This window comes from Acinonyx jubatus, chromosome B4, assembly GCF_027475565.1.
Source record: "Acinonyx jubatus isolate Ajub_Pintada_27869175 chromosome B4, VMU_Ajub_asm_v1.0, whole genome shotgun sequence".
Lineage (NCBI taxonomy): Eukaryota > Metazoa > Chordata > Mammalia > Carnivora > Felidae > Acinonyx > Acinonyx jubatus.
The window spans coordinates 21,228,819-21,246,090 of record NC_069387.1 but is presented as its reverse complement, the minus strand read 5'-3'; the positions used below and the strand labels follow the sequence as shown (position 1 = coordinate 21,246,090).

The 17,272-nt window shown below is 38.1% G+C and overlaps 1 protein-coding gene across 2 annotated transcripts in view; it reads left to right on the top strand.

The window, feature by feature from the left end:
- The window catches only part of CB4H10orf67 (chromosome B4 C10orf67 homolog), a 163,160-nt gene that overhangs the window by 121,636 nt on the left and 24,252 nt on the right, over positions 1-17,272 (top strand). Inside the window, exon 14 of one of the 2 annotated variants that reach the window (XM_027073637.2) lies at positions 4,152-4,239. The exons of the other annotated variant lie outside the window; for it this stretch is intronic. Within the exon in view, the coding sequence (XP_026929438.2) occupies positions 4,152-4,239 (88 nt within the window). The remainder of the gene's footprint in view (positions 1-4,151; positions 4,240-17,272) is intronic. 2 annotated transcript variants of the gene reach the window in all.

The following is a 17,272-nucleotide window of genomic DNA, read 5'->3' as shown; positions in this document are numbered from 1 at the left end:
GCCTAGTGCCTTTTCTTCCTCCAATATAATGTCTATCCTGAAGTTAATGTTTATCATTCTCTGGGGGAAGGTTTTTGTTTTTTTTGTTTTTTTGAGTTCTTATTTTAATTCCAATTAGTTGACATACAGTGCTATATTAGTTTCAGTTGTACAATGTAATGATTTATCGGTTCCATACAACACCCAGTGCTGATTACAAGTGCACTCCTTAATCCCCATCACCTATTTCCCCCCGTCCCCACTGGGAGCCGTCTGTGTGTTCTCTATAGTGAGGAGTCTGTTTCTTGGTTTGTTTCTCTTTCTTTTTTCCCTTTGCTCATTTGTTTTGTTTCTTAAATTCCACATATGAGTGAAATCGTATGGTATTTGGCTATCTCTGACTTACTTCACTTAGCAGAATACTCTCCAGCTCCATTTGTGTTGTTGCAAATGGCAAGATTTAATTTTTTTGGCCGAATAATATTCCGTGGTGTATCTTCTTTATCCATTCATCAACTGATGGATGCTTGGGCTGCTTCCATATCTTGGCTATTGTAAATAATACTTCTACAAGCGTAGGGGTGCATGTATCCCTTTGCATTAGTGCTCTTGTATTCTTTGGGTAAATACCCAGTAGCGCGATTACTGGATCGTAGAGCAGTTCTATTTCTAACTTTTTGAGGAATCTCCACACTGGTTTCCACAGTGGCTGTACCAGTTTGCATTCTCACCAACAGTGCATGAGCTTTCCTTTTTCTCTGCTTCCTTGCCAACTCCTGTTGTTTCCTGTGTTGTTGATGTTAACCATTTTGGCAGGCATGAGGTGATGTCTCATGGTGTGTTTTTTAAGTTTATTTATTTATTTTGGGAAAGAGAGAGTGTGTGGGAGGTGGGGTGAGTCAGAGAGAGAGAATCTGAAGCAGGCTCCACACCAGTAGCAGTGTGGAGCCTGATGCAGGACTTCAACTCACGAACAGCGAGATCATGACCTGAGCCGAAATCGACTGAGCCACCCAGGTGCCCCTCTCATTGTGGTTTTGATTTGCATTTCCCTGATGGTGAATGGTGATTGAACATATTTTTATGAGTTTGTTGGTGATCCCTGAAGGAAGGTTTTAAATATTATCCAATTCATTAAATAGATACTGAGTTATTTTGATTTTCTACTTTTAGTAGATTTCATAATTTATGTTGTCTTTTTAGGAGAATTTCACCTTTTCACTAAAGTGTCAGATTGACTTAAAGTTGTTCATAATATCCTCATATTATATATACACTTGAATTATCAGTAAGATCTAATGATGTCCCCTTTTCATTTCTGATAATGATAATTTGTGTTTTCTTCTTTTTTCTTGATCAATCTTGTTAAGAGTCAGCTTTATTATTTGTTTCAAAGAAATCGTTTTTCCTTTGTTAAATTTCTCACATATATTTAGTTTCTTTTCATTAGTTTCTGTTCTTAACTTTATTATTTTGTTCCTTCTACTTTCTTTGTGTATGACTTGCTGTCCTTCCTAAGAAGAAAGCTGATATGATTTTTTTCTTCTACCATGTACATGTCAGGCTATATATTGTCCTCTAAGCACTGCTTGAGCTGCATCCCACAAATTGTGACACGTTATACACTATTGTTCGGTATAGAACATTTTCTAAATTCTATTTTATTTCATCTTTGATGCATAGGTTATTTAGAAGTGATAAATTTTATTTCCAGATAGTTGAAGATTTGCTAGTTGTGTTTCTAGGTTAATTCTACTGTGCTCAGAGAACCTACTCTGAATTATTTCAGTCTGTTAATATTTTTGATGTTTGTTTTATGCTCAGTGTATGGTTGATTTTGAAAAAAGATCCATGGGCACTTATAAAGAATAGGAATTCTATCATTGGGTGCAGTGTTTTATATATTTCAATTAGGTCAAGTTTATTCATTGTGTCTTTTATATACTTATATTTTTGTCACAGTTCCAACTATTGAAACCGAAGTATTAAATTTTCCACTATGCTTATAGATTTATTTCTCTTTTAGTTCCTTCAATTTTTGCTTTAAATATTTCATGACTATGTTGCTGAATACTTACAAGTTTAGAATCATGATATCTTCTTCTGAAGCTATCATTTGTATGTGTCGTCATGAGCCATTCCTCTTTATCAGTAAAAATGTTCTTGGTTTAATGTCTGCTTCATCTAATAGTAATAAAATTATATCACTCTTTTATGATTAAGATTGAATGGTGCATTTTCTTCAGCTTTTTTCTTTTGGCCTATCTTGTTTTTATATTGAATGTGTCTCTTCTAAGCAGTGTGGAGTTGGATTTTTAATCTGTTTTGCCAATCTTATTTATTTAATTGGCCCACTTCATTTACTTTTAGTGAGATTACTGGTATCGTTGAGTTTGTATCTATCACTTAACACATTTTTTTTCTGTTTAGCCAACCCGTTTCTTTTTCCCTCATTTTCACCTTCTTTTGGATTAATCAACTTACTTTTATTCCATATTTTCTTTTATTGACTTGTTAGTTATTCTTTCTTTACTCTTTCTGAAATTTTAACACACACCCTTTGTTTATCACAGTCTTCTACAAATTTCTATTTTATACTTCTGCAAGAATTCTAGAACCTTAAAATCACTGTGATGTACATCTGAAATTAATAGGACTGTGTATGTCAATTAAACTTCAAGAAAAAAAGGAAAGAATTCTAGAAACTTAGAACATTTTACCTCCATTTAACCCCTTCTACGTTTTCATTTTGATTCCATATGAATGTTCAACATCATCAGACATTACAATTATTGTTTGGTGCAGTCAGCATTCACTTACATTAACCCACATTTTTACTCTGTGAGCTCTTCGTTTCTTCCTGTGTGCAGTGTGTTTCCATCTGGGGTCGTTTTCCTGCTGCTGGATCAGCACTCTTTAGTTTTTCTCTTAATACGGTTTGCTGGCAAATAATTCTGTCAGCTTTCTTTATAGGGAGATGTCTTTATTTTACCTTCATTATTGAGGAATATTTTCTCTGAGTATAGAAATCTGTGCTGGGAGTTACTTTCCTCGGTGTGAGGATGTGTTTCCTCAGTGTTAATGATGCCAGTGCATTGAGTACTGACCTCCATTATAGATATTGAGACCTATTAACTATCAGCCTCTCCTTTTCTAGGATTCTAATTATATGTCAGTGGTTCCTTTTAGCTATGACCTACATCTTTCTTATACTCTTGTCTAGTGTTTCCTATTTTTCTTTCCCTCTGGGCTTCACTTTGAATATATATATATATATATATATATATATATATATATATACACACACACACACATATATATACACATATACATATATATGTATATATGTGTATATACGTGTATATACATAGGTATGTATGTGTATACACATATATACATAGGTATATATGTGTATATATGTGTATATATATGTGTATATATATGTGTGTGTGTATAGATAGATAGATAGATCTTCCTTTCAGTTTAAGAATCGTGTGTTCTGCTGTATCCATTCTACTATTCAACCCATCTATTGAGCTCTTACTCGGAGCCTGGAGCCTGCTTCAGATTCTGTCTCTGTCTCTCTGCCCCTCCCCTACTCGCTCTCTGTCTCTCTCTCAAATATAAAACATAAGAAAAAATTCTTGAAAAAAGTAGGGGCGCCTGGCTGGCTCAGTCAGTAGAGCATGCAACCCTTGATCTGAAGGTTGTGAGTTCAAGCCCTATGTTGGGTGTGGAGATAACTTAAAAATAAAATCTTTTAAAAAATAAAATAAAAATAGGGGCGCCTGGGTGGCTCAGTCAGTTAAGCGACCAACTTCGGCTCAGGTCATGATCTCGCGGTCCGTGAGTTCGAGCCCCACGTCGGGCTCTGTGCGGACAGCTCAGAGCCTGGATCCTGTTTCAGATTCTGTGTCTCCTTCTCTCTCTGACCCTCCCCTGTTCATGCTCTGTCTCTCCCTGTCTCAAAAATAAATAAAACATTAAATAATAATAATAATAATAATAAAATAAAATAAAAACGAAAATAAAATACTGCTATTTTAAATGTTCTCCTTGTATCTCTTTCACAGTGAAAATTGTCGTTCCTAACCACATACATGAACATAATATTAATTTGCATTGTTCTGTGATTTCTATACGTTTCAATCTCACTGTTTCTTTTATTTCAGCTTTCATGTCCTTAAAAATGAGATGTTTACTAGGCACACGTTGTTTCGTCAGTTTGCAGTACTTGCTGATTCATCCTTCAATTATATTGTGAGTACATGTAATGTTTAGATGCTGTTGGTCTCTTTGGTGATATTTGTACATGTCTTTCTGTTCTTACTGAACATTTATTGAACCCCTATGCTTATAGACTCTGGAGATAGTACATGACAGTCACTCTGCTAGACACTAAAGACATAGGACAGAGGGCCTGACCCCAAAGAGCTCAATCTGATGCAAGGTATAGACATGAGAACAAATTGTTTCAACGCAACATAGTTGCGCTTTAACAGAGGCAACGAAGATTTCCGCGGAGGGGTGACACTCCCTGGGCGGTACCTATCAGTCTGACCATGTGTGGGCATGAATGGAATGGAAGGAAATATCAGAGCTCAAGATCCAAGTATCCAGTGACTTCCAAAGGGCAAAGGGAGGTAAAAGAATCTTCCTCTAGTTTCAAGCCATTCATCTTCATACTAGAAGTCACCTGGAGATAAAGCCCAATTTTAAAAGAGACTATTTTTTTAACCTGTTTGCTTAATGGTTTATTTGGGAGCTTCATTTATAAAGGTAAATGAAGTCCAGTATAGAAATATATCCAGTACATTTCTGGGGCGCCTGGGTGGCCCAGTCGGTTAAGCATCCGACTTTGGCTCAGGTCATGATCTCAGGGTTCGTGGGTTCGAGCCCCGTATCGGGCTCTGTGCTGACGGCTCAGAGCCCAGAACTTGCTTCAGATTCTGTGTCTCCCTCTCCCTCTGCCCCTCCCCCACTCATGCTCTGTTTCGCCCTGTCTCAAAAACAAATAAACATTAAAAATTTTTTTAAAAAGAAATAAATATATCCAGTAAATTTCAAATAATGAGAAAATTAGCATGCTGTGAGTGCTATTGTATACCCATCAGGATGCTAAGTGTTCTGGGACAAGTCAGGTTTGTGGGAAAGAGCACAAGAAATACAAAATACAGTCTCTTGCTTTAGGAGGCTTCCAATTTAAAATTACTCTTTTAAAATGTTTTTCAACATTTTTTAGTCTAAAACTGTCTTCTAAATTTAAGTTGCTGCAGGAGATGAAAGAACTTAAGAATGTTGACAAGGTAACATTAAATTATGTCCGATTTTATTTAAATATAGCCAGTAATCTGAGGCTTGCTGAGGTTTTAATAACTGACTCCCCTGAAATGTCCCTAGGCTGGTGTACATAGATAAAAATACATAGTCTTGGGGTGCCTGGGTGGCTCAGTCGGTTAAGCATTGACTTCAGCTCAGGTCATGATCTCACTGTTTGTGAGTTCGAGCCCTGTGTCGGGCTCTGTGCTGACAGCTCAGAGCCTGGAGCTTGCTTTGGATTCTGTGTCCCGTTCTCTCTCTGCCCCTCCTTCGCTCATGCTCTCTCTCTCTCTCTCTCTCTCTCAAAAATAAATAAAACGTTACAAAAAATTTTTTAAATACATAATCTCTATTTTCCCCTTTTGTTTTTTCCTCTTCTCAACTGAAGGTTACAGTTTCTTTTTTTTTTTTTTTTAATTTTTTAAATGTTAATTTAGTTTTGAGAGAGAGACAGATTGTGAGCAGGGTAGGGGCAGAGACAGAGGGAGACACAGAATCCAAAGCAGGCTCCAGGCTCTGAGCTATCAGCACAGACCCCGGTGCGGGGCTCCCGGCTGGAACTCACACACCACAAGATCATGACCTGAACCGAAGTCGGTCGCTTCACTATCTGAGCCACCCAAGTGCCCCTGAAGGTTACAGGTTCAATTGGAAGAATCCTCATTTCAGATATTGAATGACCTAGACAAATAAAATACTGGAGGACCTGTGAGATTGTTGTGCTACTCAAACATCAGGCTTTTTTAGGATTTCCCTGGTAAAACTGTCTGCTCCAAATGTGAATTGGCCAGCTTTTATGAAACAGAATTCTAAAATCTCAAAGTTACACTGATCTAAGCATATTAATAGATCCAGTCTTTTTTTTTTTTTTTTTTTTTGAGAAGAATCTCTTCCCTGCCCCCAAGCGTTCGGGTCTATCTTCCTGCGGAGGAGGGCTGGTGCCACGTCGGGTCTCGAATCATCCATATGCCATTACCTCTCTGGGATTCCAGGCTCCTGATTCTTGACCATACATCCACACAGTATACGGGCTCTCGAGACACTCGTCAGAGTGGAGAGCAAATATTGAAGTAAAACAGAGGGGGGTGGAGAGGAAGAGAGGGAGTGATGAGTGAGTGAGTATTGGGTAACTAACATTTTTCCTCGGTTCCCTGCGCAGTAGCTGCCCATCCACTCCACAAATATTTATTGAGTGTAAACATGTACCAAGCACCATGCTCCGTGCTGGGAATGAGATAGCGCACATGACAGATAGGGCGCTTTTCTTTATAGACTGTACCTTTCATGAGATCACAGACTGATCTGTCCTGTAAACTGTTTGGCGCACAGAGATTAGAGTAGTGCCTGACTCACAGAGCAGAGAAGACAGACATGAATAAGGAAATATCGAACTTTAAGTTGCATGTCTGAATCAATGCTATAAAAAAGGTTTAATATTTTCTTGCTACGGAGGTATACATCTGGGAAAGGGCACAAATACCAAGTGTATCATTCGAAGTGCTTTGATCTGCGTAGCCATCACCTAAGTGAAAGGAAGGATAGAGCATTCCCATCTTCCCTGGAAGTTTTCTGCGTCCCTTTCCAGACAATACCTTAGTCACATCCCCCACGCCGGATAAATATTGCTGTGATTTCTATCACTGCAGGTTAGTTTTGCTCGCTCTTAAAATTTATGCAGGTGGAATCATGCAGTGTGTGTCCTTTTCTGTCTGGCTTATTTTACTCAGCATGGTGCTCTTGTGATTCATCCATGTTACTGTGTGCATCTATAGCAATTTCTTTGGATTGCTGAATAGCATCCTACGGTATGAATAAAAACTAATTTGTTGATCTGTTCTCCTCTGATGGACACCTGGGCTGTTTCCAGGTAGGGGCTGTTTGGGGGGGGCGGGGGGGAAGGTGCTACAAACATTCTTGTACTAGTTATTTCTGGGAATATGTTTTTGTAACCCTCAGGTAGGACTGGAATAGCTGGGGCATGGGCATATATTTTTATATATTTTTTAATATTTATATTTTTGAGAGTTATATTTATATTCTGAACGTTTGAGAGTTCCTGTGGCCCACATCTTCACCGACATGATCTTGTCAGTTTGTAAAGCTCAGCCATCCTAAAATAATGTCTCACTGAAGTTTTAACTTGCACTCCCTAATAATTAATGATGTTAAGGGATGCCCAGGTGGCTCAGTCGGTTAAGTGTCCAACTTCGGTTCAGGTCATGATCTCACGGTTCACGGGTTTGAGCCCCGCGTCGGGCTCTGTGCTGACAGCTCAGAGCCTGGAGCCTGCTTCAGATTCTGTCTCCCTCTCTGTTCCTCCCCCGCTCGCACTCTGTCTCTCTCTCAAAAGTAAATAAACAGTTAAAAAAATGATGTTAATGTATTTTGCTGTGCTTATTGGTTAGTTTTAGATCTACTTTCGTAAAGGGACCGTTCAAGACTTTTTAAAAATATTGTGGCACAATACTCATAAGTTTACCATCTTAACCATTTCTAAGTGTGGAGTTTAATAAAGTATATTCACATTGCTGTGAAACCAACCTCCAGAACCCATTCATCTTGCAAAAATGAAACTTTGTATTCTTTGAATAATAATTCCCCATTCCCCCTTCCCCCCATTTTGTCTGTTTTTAATTATTATTGAGTTATAGCCTTTTGTTATATATTCTAGATGTGTCTTTTGTCATATACACATTGCAAATATTTATTCCCATCTGCAGTTCCTCCTTCTATTTTCAGAATAGCATCTTTTGAAGGTCAGAAATTTTTAATTTTTGTAAGAAATTCTTTTAAAAAATGTTTTTCAACGTTTTTTATTTATTTTTGGGACAGAGAGAGACAGAGCATGAACGGGGGAGGGGCAGAGAGAGAGGGAGACACAGAATCGGAAACAGGCTCCAGGCTCCGAGCCATCAGCCCAGAGCCTGACGCGGGGCTCGAACCCACGGACCGCGAGATCGTGACCTGGCTGAAGTCGGACGCTTAACCGACTGTGCCACCCAGGCGCCCCAAGAAATTCTTAATCTTAATGAAGATCAACTTAGCTTTTCCTCTGTGCGGCAGATTGTGTTTTCTGTGGCCTTGGCTGTATCCCACATTCTGCATATACTTATGATGGGATTTTGATCTTCCTTTCCCACTGAGTTTCGCTGGTTCCTTTGTTCTAATTCAGTTGACAATGTATTCATGCATCTGTTTCTAAAATCTGTTTTGTTCCATTGGTCTATTTGTCCTTTCGCCAATACTAGATCGTCTTAATTAATATAGCTTTGTAATAAGTCTTGAAATCAGATAGCGCAAGTCCTTCCATTGTATTCTTCTTCTCCAAGATTGTCTTGACAATTCTATACCCTTAATACTTCCATATGTTTTAGAATCTGCAAGTCAATGTCTTTAAAAAATATATCCACCAGGATTTTGATTGGGATTTTGTTAAATTATATTTTTTGAGTCTCTTTAGCTGGTGGTTTATTTCAGAATGCAAAGACCCAAGTGGCTACCAGATATCTAGTCTAACTAAATATAAATGACAAAGATTTCTTTTTAAGTTTTGAGGCTATCCCCTGCAGCAAGCTAGTAGATATAGTTAGCAAGGAAAATGCCACAATGATAGCTTTTGCTTCACATTATATATCATGATGTTTTATGATATAAAACAGCTCAGGGAGACTCTTCACTGTCCTATCTTTGCTGTGGATTATACCTTTCATTCATGGCCAGTGAGGTTCATGCTAGCCTTGATGTCTAACTTGTCTATTATTAATTTTGTTACGTGTATTATCTTCTTGTCTGTATTTTACTATCTTTGCTCAATCTTTGTGTTGCTGTGTCATTTTCTTTTAGTTGTGAACTTTTTTTAATTAAAAAAATTTTAATATTTATTAAACATTTTTTAATGTTTATTCACTTTTGAGAGAGGGAGGGAGGGAGAGAGAGAGAGAGAGGGCGACACAGAATCCGAAGAAGGCTCCAGGCTCTGAGCTGTCAGCACAGAGCCCGATGCGGGGCTCGAATCCATGAACTGTGAGATCATGACCTGAGCGGAAGACACTCAACCGACTGAGCCACCCAGGCGCCCCAGTTGTGAACTGTTAAGTAACAGCATGATTGGATTTTAGTTTTTTAAATCTAACCTGTCGCTCATTTACATTTAATATGCAAACTGAAAAAAAATAGTATACAAACTGAAACAGCATAGGTGATATTTTTGGCGGGTTTTGTCACCTTATTTTATGACTGCTGGTTCTTCTATCTCCTGGCTTATGTAATATGAACCACATTTTAGTTGTGGTTTTTATTATCTGTATTGTAATAGTAAACTTCAATGGAAAATCAAATTACATTTCTGCAGTTACGATAACAAGAACCAAACAAGTTCAAGTCTTAACTCACTCTGAGTAAAACAAGGGGTTATATGTGGTTTTGTCCCTCCAAGTGTCATTTCAGCCTTAATTTCATCAGTGTATCCCTCCTTTCCTTCCAGTCTGGTTATTTTTATTCTGTTTAGAGAACTACATTATTATTATGTGATTCTTTTTATCACATACAAGTATTTCTGATTACTTAGCTTTTCTTTTAATTTTGTAACCGTTTGAATAGCAATGACTTGTACTTACTTAGCCATGTTTATCTTTAACCTCACAACCTTTTTATTTTTATTGTTTTAAATGTTTTTGTGTGTGTTTTATTTTATATTTGAGAGAGAGAGAGACAGAACATGAACGGGGAAGGGACAGAGAGAGAAGGAGACACAGAATCCAAAGCAGGCTCCAGGCTCTGAGCCGTCAGCACAGAGCCTGGCACAGGGCTTGAACTCATGAACCATAAGATCATGACCTGAGCTGAAGTCGGAAGCTCAACTGACTGAGCCACCCAGGCGCCCCTACCTTACAACCTTTTTTAAAATCGTGACTTCTGCCCTTCTTTAGTTCTTAATCTTGATTTATTTCTTGCAAACTAGACCATGTCTTTGAGTTTTTTCTTCTTTTCTGGAAACATTATCTTCACTTTGCTATGTCTTGCCCTGACTGGAGTCAGCTTAATATTTGTTTGTTGCTAATTAACCTGGCTTATTTTCTCCCAGTGAATATTTATAAGCTATTTTCTTTAAACTTGAAATTTAAAGGTGTCACCAGGATATGAGTTAAGAAGCAGCATTTATTAATTTCCCTTGAGTGAAATGAGCCTCTCTCATCTAGAGATTTAAATCTTTTTTTTTTCCAACTCAGACATATGTCTTATGTATACTTCTAATGATTGCATCTACAGGATCAGTTTTTGTTTCTTTTTCAGAAACACCATCATAGGTTGAAAATCTATTTTCTGTCCTCCATAGTCATCGTGTTCTCTTTAATGTCATGTTATTCTCTTTGTTCTATTCCTTGGCGCTTTTAGGAAACCTTTCCAGTTTGAAACTCATCAGAATTTCCTGAACTCGTTTTAAAAGTGCAGACATAGTGATTGTCCTTGGCCCTCCGGGTGGCAAGGGTGGGGGCATGACTGGGGCAGTCTGAACCTCTCCTCCCACCGTCTAAGGCCATGAGTAACCTTGTCCACTCCCCCCCCCCAGTGCTCCCTACAAGTAATGCCATATTTATGTGTCCTGTGACAGGCTAAAGGTTAGGAACGTTACTCGACATAAATATTCTATTTTGTACCATGTTCATTCTAATCATTACTACCTCCAATACTGAGTTTAGTTCTGTTATTGTGTTGTTAGCAATCTGTGCAAATTATATGCACATCTGTTTGTGTAAGTTTCCTTACCTCTCAGCTCTTACTTTGGTGTTGAGTCTCGGTAGGAAAGAACCCATTTTGTTTCTACTCTGAATTTTGCTTGTTTCTATCTTATTTTTTTTACCGTGAAATAATCATGTGTACAAAAAGGATGAGTGAAAATACATATGTGCAATTTAAAGAATGACGATCACATGAATACTTGTGTTCCTAGGACCCAGGTATCTGTAGACTAAAACTGGAGAAGCCCACTGAGCACATTCGTCTCCATTCCCTCCCAGAAGCCATTGGCCCGATGTCCTTCTTGACAGTTTTTGTCACTCGTGCCTGTATCCCTAAGCAGCTTGTTGTTGACTTTTGCCCGTTTTTAAACTTCCTATCAATGAAAGAATATAAAATGGTGTTTTTTTAGCATTTATTTATTTTTTGAGAGGCAGAGAGCGACAGTATGAGTGGGGAAAGGACAGAGAGAGAGACAGACAGACAGACAGAATCCGAAGCAGGCTCTAGGCTCCGAGCTGTCAGCACAGAGCCCAATGTGGGGCTCGAACTCACAAACAGTGAACAGTGAGATCTTGAACTGAGCCGAAGTCAGACACTTAGCCAACTGAGCCACCCAGGTGCCCCTATAAATGAAAGAATATAGTTGAAAAAATGTGAGTATTCTTCAGTGATGTGCTCCATTTTCTCAACATTATGCTTTTCGGACTCACCCGTGCTGACGCTTGGGGTTGTGGTTCACCCATTGGGAGTATTCTGTTGCTTGAATATACCACAACTTATGTATGCATTCTGCTGTTGATCAACATTGGAGTTCATCCTCGCTTTTTTGGTATTATGAGCATTGTCACCCAAAGCATTCTTTTCATTTCACCTGATACCCACATGTAGCAGTTTCTCCAAGTTTTGTAGTAATAATAGAATTGTCGGTCATAACGTATTGGTGCATTCAAGTCTACGGATGAGCTGGTATGATTGCTATGACAAAAATATACTGGCTTAAATAAGATCAAAGATCACTTTTCTTTCATGTCATAGTGACACAAAGAGCCGTTCCTGTCAGAGGAGTGGCCCGTGAGGAACAAACAGTACTCCGGTCATGATGATACACAGGTTTCTTCAGTCATTTTCAATCAACGGTGCTGGCCAACTGAAAGGCCACATGCGAAAGAATAAAACTACACCACTCTCCTACACCACACACAAAAACTAAGTTAAAATGCGTTGAAGACTTGAAAATAAGACCGGGAACCATAAAACTCCTAGAAGAAAATATAGGTGGTAAGCTCTTTGACATAGTTCTTGGCCATGATTTTTTGGATCTGACACCAAAAGCAAAAGCAAGAGTAGCAAAAATAAATAAGTGGGACTACCCCGAACTAAAAAGCTTCTGCACATCAAAGGAAGCCATCAACAAAATGAAAAGGCAACATACTGAATGGGAGAAAGTAATTGCAAATCATGTATCTGATAAGGGGCTAATAGCCAAAATGTACAAAGAACTCATCCAACTCAATAGCAAAAAACAAACAACAAACAATACAATTTTTTAAAAACTTTTTTTTAAAGTTTATGTATTTGTTTTGAGAGGGAGGCAGAGAGTGAATGTGCAGGGGAGGGGCAGAGAGAGGGGGAGAGAGAAGAGAGTATGGCAAGCAGGCCCTGCGCTGTCAGTACAGGGGGCCACACGGGGCTCAAACTCGTGAACCGTGAGGTCCTGACCTGAGCCGAAATCAAGAGTCGGATGCTTAACTGACTGAGCCACCCAGGTGCCCCCTAAACAATATAATTTTAAAAAATGGCAGAAGATCTAAATAGATATTTTTCCAAAGATGCTATTCACGTGGTGAACAGATACACTTAAAAATGCTCAACATCATTAATCATCAGGGGAATGCACATCAAAACCACAATGAGATATCAACTCATACCTGTTATAATGACTGTTACCAAAAAGACAAGGGACAACAAATGTGGGTGACAATGTGGAGAACAGGGAATCCTTGTGCACTGCTGCTGGGAATGTAAATTGGTGCAACCAGGATGAAGAACAATACGGAGGTTTGTTAGAAATTAAAAATATGAGGCCCCTGGGTGACTCGGTCAGTTAAGCATCCGACTCTTGACCTCAGCACAGGTCTTGATCTCAGGGGCGTGGGTTCAGGACCCACAATGGATTCCACCCTGGGTGTGGAGCCTTCTTAGAAATCAATTAAAAATAGAACCACCATATGGTCCGGCAATTGCTCCTCTCAGTGTTTGCCTGAAGAAAACAAAAACAATAATTTGAAAATTTTGTACACCTCCCTGTTCATTGCAGCATTATTTATAACAGTCTATATATGGAAACAACCTAAGTCCCCATCAACAGATGAATGGCTAAGGAAATTTTGGTGTATATACACAAAGGAATATTGTTCGGCCAAAAAAGGGAATGGAATATTGTCACTTGCATTAGCATGGACGGGCCTTGAGAGCATTATGCTAAGTGACATAAGTCAGCCAGAGAAAGACAAATACCACATGATCTCTCTAATTCGTAGAATTTAAACAAACAAACAAGAACCAAGCTTATAGATATAGAGAACAGACTAGGTTGCAAGAGGCAGGGGTGGAGGGTGGGAGAAATGAGTGAACTGTTTTTTGGTTTTTTTTAAGCTGAAAAACATTCAATTAAGAAGGTTCTAAATATTGTACTGTGTGTTAACTAACTAGAATTTAAAGTAAAAACTTTAAAAAAGAGTTTATTAGGAATAAAAAAATTTCCTAAGGACCATTTTAATACAATTTGGAAACGAACCCTTTGGCAGCTATATGTGTTGCAAATGTCTTCTTTCAGTTTTGGATGGTATTTTGGTATCTTTTCACAAATGAATGTTCTTAATCTTGATGTTAATTTAATTAGTAATATTTTCCTTTTTGCCTTCACATTTTTTCTGCTTTAAGACGACCTTACCTAACCTTTAGTCACAAATATATTCTTTATGATAGTCACATTTTTCCCTCTTGGCCTTCCATGTTTAGAGGCTTAATACACCTGGAATTGATAATGTGTGGAGAGGCAGATGTCTGATTTCATTTTCTTTTAATACAGATAATCAACTGACCCAGCACCATTTATTAAAAAACCCATCTTCTCCCTGGATACATAATTCCACCTGCTATATATATATATATATATATATATATATATATATATATATGAGCTCATATATGTGAGAGTCTGTTTCTGTCTCTCTATTCTGTTCTACTGTTCTATTTGTCTATTCTTGCACTAATATGATACTAATTTAATGTTTCTACTTTTATTTTTAAGTCTTTTTCTAGTAAGGGAAATACCCCTACCTTGGTGTTGATCTTTGCATCTCCATATAAAGTTTAGAATCAGATTGTTAATATTCACAGAAAAAAAAAAAAACAGAAGAAACAAAACAAAAATTCAATTGGGATTTTGATTAGAAGTGCATTAAATCTAGATCAATTTGGATACAATTGACATCTTTATGGTACTGAATCTTCTAATTTATAAACGTTATTTCTTTTGTCTAAGCTTCAGTTTGGTAGTTTTATGATTTTCTCCACAGAAGTTTTTTTTTTTCCTTGAAAGAGAGCATGACTCGATAGAAGGACACAGTGGGGGGCGGGGGGGGAGAGAGAGAGAGAGAGAGAGAGAGAGAGAGAGAGAGAGAGAGAGAGAGAATCTTAAGCAGGCTCCACGCTTAATGCAGAGCCCAATGCAGGGCTTGATTCCATGACTCTGGGATCATGACCTGAGCCAAAAAGGGAGTCGGACACTCAACTGACTGAGCCACCCAGGCACCCCTACAAAATTGTTTTTTAATTTAATGTTACGTATCTTGTGTTTTTATGCTACTCTCTTCTAATCGACGAGTTGCATATTTATTCATGTAATTTGTATCAAGTTTTGCTTTATATAATTTGAAACTGTGTAATTAGATGCTTACTACTTTAGAAATATTATATCCTTCTGGTAAATTGAGCATTTTACCATTATTTTGTGACCTCTTTATCTCTACAAATGGTTTTTGCCTTGACGTCTGTTTGGCTTTATATTACTACAGCTGCCTAACTTTCTGTAGGTCATTATTTTCATGGTGTCTTTTTCTATCCTATCACTTTCAGCCTTTTATATGCTTATGCTTTGGTTGTAACTCTTTCAAGCAGCATATAACTAATGTTAGAATTTGTTCTTAATCTGGGTTGATAATCTTTGTCTTTTAACTGGAGCATTTAGTCCATTTAAATTTATTGTAATCATTGATACATTTGGATTTATTTCTATCTTATTTTGTGTTTTTCATCTGACCTTCTTGTCTATGTTTTTCTCCTTGCATTTTTTTCTTTTTTTTAAGGAATACACATTTTATTTTTTATTAATTAATATTAAGACATTTAAAAATATAATTTATTGTCAAATTGGTTAACATACATTGTGTTCAGTGTACTCTCAGTTTTGGGGGGTAGATTCCCATGATTCATCGCTTATATTCAACACCCAGTGCTCATCCCAACAAGTGCCCTCTTCAATGCCCATCACCCGTTTTTCCCCTCTCCTCCACCCCCTATCAACGTTTAGTTTGGTCTCTGTGTTTAAGAGTCTCTTATGGTTTGCCTCCCTCCCTCTCTGTAACTATTTTCTCCCCTTTCTTTCCCCCATGATCTTCTATTAAGTTTCTCAAGTTTCACATATGAGTGAAAACATATGATATCTGTCTTTCTCTGACTGATTTATTTCACTTAGCATAATACCCTCCAGTTCCATCCACGTTGTTGCAAATGGCATGATTTCATGCTTTCTCATCGTCACATAGTTTTCCATTGTATATATAAACCACATCTTCTTTATCCACTCATCAGTTGATGAACATTTGGGCTCTTTACCTGATTTGGCTATTGTTGAAAGCACTGCTATAAACATTGGGGTACATGTGCCCCTATGAACCAGCATTCCTGTATCCTTTGGATAAATTCCTAGTAGTGCTATTGCTGGGTGGTAGAGTAGTTCTATTTTTAAGCATTTTTTTTTCTTTTTAAAGTTTATTTATTTGTTTTGAGAGAGACAGAGACAGCATGAATGGGGCAGAGAGAGAAGTAGAGAGAGAGAATCACAAGCAGACTCCATGCTGCCAGCCTTATGTGGGGCTCGAGCCCACAAAACCATGAATTCATGACCTGGCCTGAAATCAAGAGTCAGATGCTTAACCAAATGAGCCACCCAGGAGCCCTTCCTTCTCACATTCTTATGAATTGGTTAATTTTTTTCTCATGTGTCATGTGGGAAGTTCTAAACTCTATCAGAAAAATCCAAATCTCTGTATCTTTACCATCATCCTGAATAGTAAGACTTCTTTTTAAAAAATTTTTTTTAATGTTTATTTATTTTTGGAAGACAGACAGACAGAATGCAAGCAGGGGAGGGGCAGAGAGAGAGGGAGGCACAGAATCGGAAGGAGGCTCCAGGCACCGAGCTGTCAGCACAGAGCCTGATGTGGGGCTCAAACCCATGAACCTGAGTTCATGACCTGAGCTGAAGTTGGACGCTTAACCGACTGAGCCACCCAGGCGCCCCAGGACTTCTTTAAGCAATTAAATTTAAATCACCACCACTGTCAGTTTATTATGCTATTATGTCATATATTTTAGTTCTATCTGGTTTCCTGTATCCCCATAACATATTATTATTATTATAGGCTTAATTGGTCAGTATTTATTTGAGTTTACTTATGTGTTTACCACTTTATTCACAATTCCTTCTTGCATCTCAGACCTTTCATCTGGGACCTCTTTCCTTATGTATGAAGTACACTCATTAGGCTTTTCTTTAAAAAAAATTTTTAATGTTTGTTTATTTTTGAGAGAGAAAGACAGCATGTGAGTGGGGGAGGGGCAGAGGGTGTGGGAGACACAGAATCCAAAGCAGACTCTAGGTTCTGAGCTGTCAGCACAGAACCCGATGTGGAGCTTGAACTCATGAACCACGAGATCATGACCTGACCGAAAGTCAGATGCTTAACCGACTGAGCCACCCACCCAGGCGTCCCTCATTTAGAATTTTCTTTAGTGGGTATCTGCTCCTGGATAACACTCTCAGTTTTCACTTCATGGAAAATGTCTATTTTTGCCCCTGTTATTGGAAGATATTTTTGCTAGGTATAAGATTTTAGGTTGATGATACTTTCTCTTTGCACATGGAGTATATCACTCTACTCTCTCCTAG